Source organism: Nanorana parkeri, unplaced genomic scaffold (assembly GCF_000935625.1).
Source record: "Nanorana parkeri isolate BGI_ZX_2015 unplaced genomic scaffold, ASM93562v1 scaffold1455, whole genome shotgun sequence".
Taxonomy (NCBI): domain Eukaryota; kingdom Metazoa; phylum Chordata; class Amphibia; order Anura; family Dicroglossidae; genus Nanorana; species Nanorana parkeri.
This window is the reverse complement of record NW_017307723.1, coordinates 160,473-168,211: the sequence shown is the minus strand read 5'-3', so window position 1 is coordinate 168,211 and position 7,739 is coordinate 160,473. Positions and strand designations below refer to the sequence as shown.

General features: G+C 44.0%; 1 protein-coding gene across 1 annotated transcript in view; it reads right to left on the bottom strand.

Moving 5' to 3' along the window:
• Positions 1-454: 454 nt before the first annotated feature.
• Positions 455-7,739, bottom strand: part of ACSL5 (acyl-CoA synthetase long-chain family member 5) — a 43,881-nt gene continuing 36,596 nt past the window's right edge. Inside the window, exons 18-21 of the mRNA XM_018570112.1 lie at positions 5,783-5,926; positions 5,012-5,113; positions 1,755-1,826; positions 455-634 (exon numbers count right to left, since the gene is read on the bottom strand). Coding sequence (XP_018425614.1) covers positions 494-634; positions 1,755-1,826; positions 5,012-5,113; positions 5,783-5,926 — 459 coding nt within the window. The 3' untranslated portion in view covers positions 455-493. The remainder of the gene's footprint in view (positions 635-1,754; positions 1,827-5,011; positions 5,114-5,782; positions 5,927-7,739) is intronic.

The following is a 7,739-nucleotide window of genomic DNA, read 5'->3' as shown; positions in this document are numbered from 1 at the left end:
GTGTCTAGGGGCAGATGGGTGCTGTGAATGCATGTGAATGCATGTGAACGCAGGTACGTTTAAGTGCAGTAGACATTGCTCCGAGGTGTATGAATTCCTTGCGTACTTCACTGATACATTTCTCCTGCGATTAAATAAAACAAACGTGTGAATGAAGACTTACAGCCCAAATCCGACCAACTGGACTGTGAGGAAAGACCGTTCTGTGTGTCCAGCTGAAAGGACGCATGAGGATAGACATCCCGGGACGCAGAGGAAGCCTTTTATTCCTTATAAAATAATGAAATGATTCTACATACATCACAGAATTACTGTACAGCGTGTACATAGATACACGCTACATTCCCTGTAAAGTCACCGACAGTCTTTCATACAGTCCCCATATCTGATGCCCCAATGCTTGCTCCAAGCTGAAAAACAATTCTGGGGGACCTCCGTCATGGCGGCGGTCGTGCCAAGTCTCAGTGCATGCGTTGTGTTGGGTCAGTCCATGTCATTCCTGGATCTTGGAGTACAGCTCGTCGATCTGACGTCTGAAATATTTTGCTACCTCCGCTCTCTTGGCCTTCAGGGTTGGCGTCAGCAGACCGTTCTCAATGCTCAGCATCTCTTCATGCACGTAGATATCCTTCACCTGAAAGAGCAGAGCACGGGTCACAGATCTGTACACATACACACGCGTGTTTCATTGTATGTAAAAGAGACGAAATAATCTCTTCTATGTCATCTATATACATCACACAGATTGTATCCCTTCTATATCATCTATATACATGGCACAGATTGTATCCCTTCTATATCATCTATATACATGGCACAGATTGTATCCCTTCTGTATCATCTATATACATGGCACAGACTGTATCCCTTCTGTATCATCTATATACATGGCACAGATTGTATCCCTTCTATGTCATCTATATACATGGCACAGATTGAATCCCTCCTGTATCATCTATATACATGGCACAGATTGTATCCCTTCTATGTCATCTATATACATGGCACAGATTGTATCCCTTCTATGTCATCTATATACATGGCACTGATTGTATCCCTTCTGTATCATCTATATACATGGCACAGATTGTATCCCTTCTATGTCATCTATATACATGGCACAGATTGTATCCCTTCTATGTCATCTATATACATGGCACAGATTGTGTCCCTTCTATATCATCTATATACATCACACAGATTGTATCCCTTCCAGGTCATCTATATACATGGCACAGATTGTATCCCTTCTGTATCATCTATATACATGGCACAGATTGTATCCCTTCTATGTCATCTATATACATGGCACAGATTGTGTCCCTTCTAGGCCATCTATACACTTCACACAGATCAATTGCAAATCCCTCCCTGCTCTGTAGATACTGAGACAGGGTCTTGCTAGAACCACTGGTTGGAGTCCCTAGGCCTGATCCTGAGACGGGGATTGCTAGTAGCACTGACAGCCAATTGCTGGGTTCAAACACAATCACATGACCGAGGGATTGATGTCACTGCTTTCCTTGGTTGCCAAGGCCACTGATTTCACTGCTGGCTGCACCTTTCTTCCTTCCTTCTCCTCCTTTCCTTTTCCTTCCTTCATTTAATTCCTTATGTTCCCTCCTCTTGCTTTCTCCCCTCCTTTCTTTTAATTCATCCATTTTTTTTTCCTTTCCTGTTGTTCTTTTCTCCCTTTTACCAGACTAATCAGAGACCCCAAATACTTTCTGGCGGTTATTCCGAGTGTTCCATACCTGCTCAAAAGACTTCAGTGCGCCCTGTTTTCCTATCTTCACCAGGTCCTCCAGTATAGCTTTCTTCACAGCCTGATGAAGGAAATATCAATATCATTAGTGTAAAAAATGGGGCTATTATAGGGTTCTCTCTCACAATTTGGGTCGATGCCAAACCAGACAAGACTAAGGACAAGAGAAGACTAAGGACAAGAGAAGACTAAGGACAAGACAAGAATAAGGACAAGACAAGACTAAGGACAAGACAAGACAAAGGACAAGACAAGACTAAGGACAAGAGAAGACAAAGGACAAGACAAGACTAAGGACAAGAGAAGACTAAGGACAAGACATGACTAAGGACAAGACTAAGGACAAGACAAGACTAAGGACAAGACAAGACTAAGAACAAGACAAGACTAAGGACAAGACAAGACTAAGGACAAGACAAGACTAAGGACAAGGCAAGACTAAGAACAAGACAAGACTAAGGACAAGACAAGACTAAGGACAAGGCAAGACTAAGGACAAGGCAAGACTAAGGACAAGACAAGACTAAGGACAAGACAAGACTAAGGACAAGACTAAGGACAAGACATGACTAAGGACAAGACATGACTAAGGACAAGACAAGACTAAGGACAAGACAAGACTAAGGACAAGGCAAGACTAAGAACAAGACAAGACTAAGGACAAGACAAGACTAAGGACAAGACAAGACTAAGGACAAGACAAGACTAAGGACAAGACAAGACTAAGGACAAGACAAGACTAAGGACAAGACAAGACTAAGGACAAGACAAGACTAAGGACAAGACAAGACTAAGGACAAGACAAGACTAAGGACAAGACAAGACTAAGGACAAGACAAGACTAAGGACAAGACAAGACTAAGGACAAGACAAGACTAAGGACAAGACAAGACTAAGGACAAGACAAGACTAAGGACAAGACAAGACTAAGGACAAGACAAGACTAAGGACAAGACAAGACTAAGGACAAGACAAGACTAAGGACAAGACAAGACTAAGGACAAGACAAGACTAAGGACAAGACAAGACTAAGGACAAGACAAGACTAAGGACAAGACAAGACTAAGGACAAGACAAGACTAAGGACAAGACAAGACTAAGGACAAGACAAGACTAAGGACAAGACAAGACTAAGGACAAGACAAGACTAAGGACAAGACAAGACTAAGGACAAGACAAGACTAAGGACAAGACAAGACTAAGGACAAGACAAGACTAAGGACAAGACAAGACTAAGGACAAGACAAGACTAAGGACAAGACAAGGCTAAGGACAAGGCAAGACTAAGAACAGGACAAGACTAAGGACAAGACAAGACTAAGGACAAGGCAAGACTAAGGACAAGGCAAGACTTTCTGAGGTAGAAAGAATTGAGAGTCTCGTCACATGTTCCCCCACATCCAGGGAAGGGGGGGGGCTCTGGCTTAGTAATGGGGTGTGAGGGACTCCATGGAAGGTAAGGCATGTTCCTCACAATGCCAGGGATGGAGCAAACCTATTACATATGATCCCGAAGCAACAAAACACAGGTTCAGTTTAAAGTGTCCGCACAGTTTTCATTTAAGCTCTTCTATGTAATTGGTCTTTTGATATTCTGACCAAAAAATCTCACACAGAGAATCTTTCCCATTGCTTTAGATCCCATTATTTTCCAGTTGAGTTGGGATAAGAAAAGCTACAACCTCTGCTAACAGGGAAGGTTTCAAAAGTGTGTTCAGAAGAGAAGAGTTACAAAGTTAAAATGAGAGAGTAGAGGGAATAACCTGCGTGGAGATCCGCAGACATGGCGGGTGCACCAAGAATCCGATCTCTTCATAATTAAGCTTAAATGGTGGACAATTGTCATGTAGAACGTCCCAAACATTTACATTACATTACATAATAAATCATTCTTGGAGAATCTGCAGAAGCAGCACATCATTGATACAAACATTTCTGTTATCTCTGAACACCTCATCAGCTTGACAAGGACCCCCAAACAACTCATTGTAGACCAAGAAGAACAACTGTCCCCACAACAAGATATTCCGAGGATCCAGTGAACAACAATTTGTTCCAATGACATCTTCCTGCAAGATCATTCCACCCAGCGAAAGTGTTTATTATATACAGAACCGAACATTAGCATATAAGAACTTAGATTGTTCCCCTTTTTTTCCCTGTTTTATCCTGTTTGTCCCCCTATTGTTCCTCAGTTTGATTCCTTTTTGTCCTCCTGTTGCCCTTCTGTTTGATTCCTTTTGTCTCCCTATTGTTCCCTTGTTTTATTCTTTTTTTTTATTTCCCTGTTGCCCCTTGTATTTGTTTATTTGTCCCCCTATAATTCCCATGTTTGATTCCCTTTGTCTCCCTGTATGATTTCCTTTGACCCACTGTTGTTCCCCTGTAGATTCCCTTTGGTCCCCTGTTTGATTCCCTTTGCCTCCCTATATGATTCCCTTTGCCTCCCTATGTGATTCCCTTTGACCCCCTGTTGTTCCCTCTTTGATTCCCTTTGTTCCTCTGTTTGATTCCCTTTGTCCCCCTGTATGATTCCCTTTGTCTCCCTGTTTGATTCCCTTTGTCCCCCTGTATGATTCCCTTTATCCCCCTGTATGATTCCCTTTATCCCCCTGTATGATTCCCTTTATCCCCCTGTATGATTCCCTTTATCCCCCTATTGTTCCCCTGTTTTATTCTTTTGTTTTATCTCCCTGTTGCCCCTTGTATTTGATTATTTGTCCCCCTATTATTCCCCTTTTTGATTCCCTTTGTCTCCCTGTTTGATTCCCTTTCTCTCCCTGTATGATTCCCTTTGTCCCCCTGTATGATTCCCTTTGTCGCCCTGTTTGATTCCCTTTCTCTCCCTGTATGATTCCCTTTGTCCCCCTGTATGATTCCCTTTGTCTCCCTGTTTGATTCCCTTTCTCTCCCTGTATGATTCCCTTTGTCCCCCTGTATGATTCCCTTTGTCCCGCTGTATGATTCCCTTTGTCCCCCTGTATGATTCCCTTTGTCCCCCTGTATGATTCCCTTTGTCCTTCTGTTTGTTTCCTTTTGTCTCCCTGTGTGACTCCCTTTCTCCCCCCATTGTTCCCATGTTAGATTCCTTGTTATCTCTCTGTTGCGCCTTGTATTTGATTCACTTTGTCCCCCTATTGTCCCCATTTTATCCCCTTATGTCCCCCTGTATCTTCCAGAGCCCCTAGATCTGTATGCAGGTGAGGCAATGCTTAGTCCGGGATCATGGAATTCTGCAGAACTTACCGGGTTTTTACAGAGATCCTCATACGATCCACGAGCGCCAAGCTTTGCCGCGAAGTCTGGCAAGACCTCCGGATCAGGAATCACAACCCCCACCAGACAGGACTATTGAGGCAAAAACACAGAACTTGATTAAAGACTAAATCTGAGCAGCGAGCGTTCCATTCTGACTGCTGGTCCTCCACCAAAATCATTTTCACAATTTATAATAACTGATAAACTTTTTGTTACATTGTTACATTTTGTACTTTAAAGTGTATGTGAAGTCAAAACTTTTCAGGTTTTTTTTGGAGTGTGGAAGGGTTACAACCCCCATCCGGGGAGATATTCCATATTTGTCCTAGGGACCATTGATTTGGCTTGGAGTTATCAGTGTGACCACAAGGTGGTGCTGACCGAAGTTTTATAGGCCCTTGTGAGTGCGAGGCCTTAGGTGACCGCCTAATTTGCCTAATTAGAGAGCCACCTCTGTAGGTCATTATAACAGGACTCCGACCCCCCCATACATCTATTGCACAATGAATAGGGACACTCATGTTAGTAATTTATCCTATATGACACAACCCAGGTGCCTGTTAAAGTGTAACCTCCTCGTTCCAGCAACGTGACCTTCCTCTGGGGCTTATTCATAAGAGAGCAGTCTCTAATTGTATCTATCTTGTCCTAAGCTGTCATTAATTGGATACCCTCCTCCCCCTCCCCCCACCCTTGTGTCATTAGCGTTTTTTGTAAGAGGATTACCGTCCATATTGTCACAGTATATGGTGTCCTTACCCGCAGACTGTCACCGTGTACGAACACCTGAGCCACGGGCCCGCTTCTGACATAGATGTTCTCAATCTTCTCCGGAGCGATGTACTCGCCCTGCGCCAGCTTAAAGATATTCTTCTTTCTGTCGATGATCTTCAGGGTTCCGTTCTGAAGGACAAAAAAAAACAAAAACATCGGCATTGAAAAGAAATTCCCTCTAAGCGCTGCAAAAATGATAACCTAAAGTTATAAACCTTCAATGAAACTTTGGGGGAAGGGATTATTAATATTGAAATATATAAATGAAAAATTGTTACAACAAAATTGTTTTGTTCACATAAATAAGTACAAGACAACAAAATAGTAAAATAGGTAATTCTAAAGAAAGGAATGATTGACAGTGGTCACCATGTTCAAGGGGGTAAGCAGCACACCTACTTTACTGGTTGGTCCTGCCCAGATTCCACCTCTGAATATGCTGGGGACTGGTCATCACAACTACTTTACTGGTTAGTGCTGCCAATATATCACCTCTGCATATGCAGGGGACTGGTCATCATGTCTACTTTACTGGTTGGTGCCGCCCAGATTCCACTTCTGAATAGGTAGGGGACTGGTCATCATGTCTACTTTACTGGTTGGTCCTGCCCAGATTCCACCTCTGAATATATAGGGGACTGGTCATCATGTCTACTTTACTGGCTGGTCCTGCCCAGATTCCACCTCTGAATATGCAGGGGACTGGCCACCCCGTCTACTTTACAGGTTGGTCCTGCCCAGATTCCACCTCTGAATATGCAGGGGACTGATCATCATGTCTATTTTACTGGTTGGTCCTGCCCAGACTCCACCTCTGAATATGTAGGGGACTGCCCATCAAGTCTACTTCCAAGTTGGTCCCATCCATATTCCACCTCTGAATATGCAGGGAACTTCCCATAACGCCTACTTTACCAAGAGGCGTTACTCCTCTACCGGCACGTCTGGGACAGTTGGCATCCATGGAAGATGAAGGGAAATCTTCCAATGGGGACACCTGTTCTGGTGACAACTGTTTCAGAAGAGATTTCATCTCCCTATAGAGAGATTTCCTCTAACTTCCCAATTTGCTTCCTGGACAGGAAGTGAAAAGGGGTTCCCCCAGTGAGGCACATATAAAACCTTATCCTGCTTTGTCCAATCTGGAAAAAAGTTTTGGCTAGAAATACACTTGAAGTGCAACTTCATGGAATTTGCCAACAGGTAGACTTCAACTGGACAAGGGACTCCGTATGCGTCTTCTGCAATAAAAGCGTCTTACATTCCGACGAGCAAGTTTCTGAAGATTGTGCACTAAGCCATGCATGTGAAGCTGAGTGTACGGTCTCAGCATTTCTTGGGTGCCGGGATGAATCTACTGCCATGCCCATGTGTAGGACTGAAGTCATCCTGGACCGGCCAATCAAGATGGCGGAGGATGGTGAACCCAAAAGCAGATGTCAGTGGTGGCAAAGAAGCCCACAGACGTTGGAGTGTTGGAGTGGAGGAACAGGACTCCCCTTTAACCATCCCCAGAGTGACCTTACACCAAGACACCTTATGTCTGGGCGGATCAATAGAATGATTTGCTTCTGCAGTATTAATTATTCCTGGAAATCCCGCCATAGGACGGAATATTGGCATTCCGCTTTGTGACCGTAAACCGCTCTTGATTCTGTTGATTCTCCGAATGCAGAACCGGAGACTCCGCACAAGAACATAATTACCTCCCAGCGGGGCTCATCCTCAGCGCTGTCAGCATCAAATTAGAACGAAGGGGCCCGTGTGAGATCATCGATGGCAGCAGTTGTTCTGGTTATTGATCAAAGACAGGAGATGCGAACTTCATTTGATCGGTTATTGGTGTCTGAGCTGCCTCGTGGTCCGCAGGGAATGACCGCTGGGTGATATCATTCAGTGTTGGGTTTAATTAGCTATATACATCGGGGGGGGGGGGGGGGGG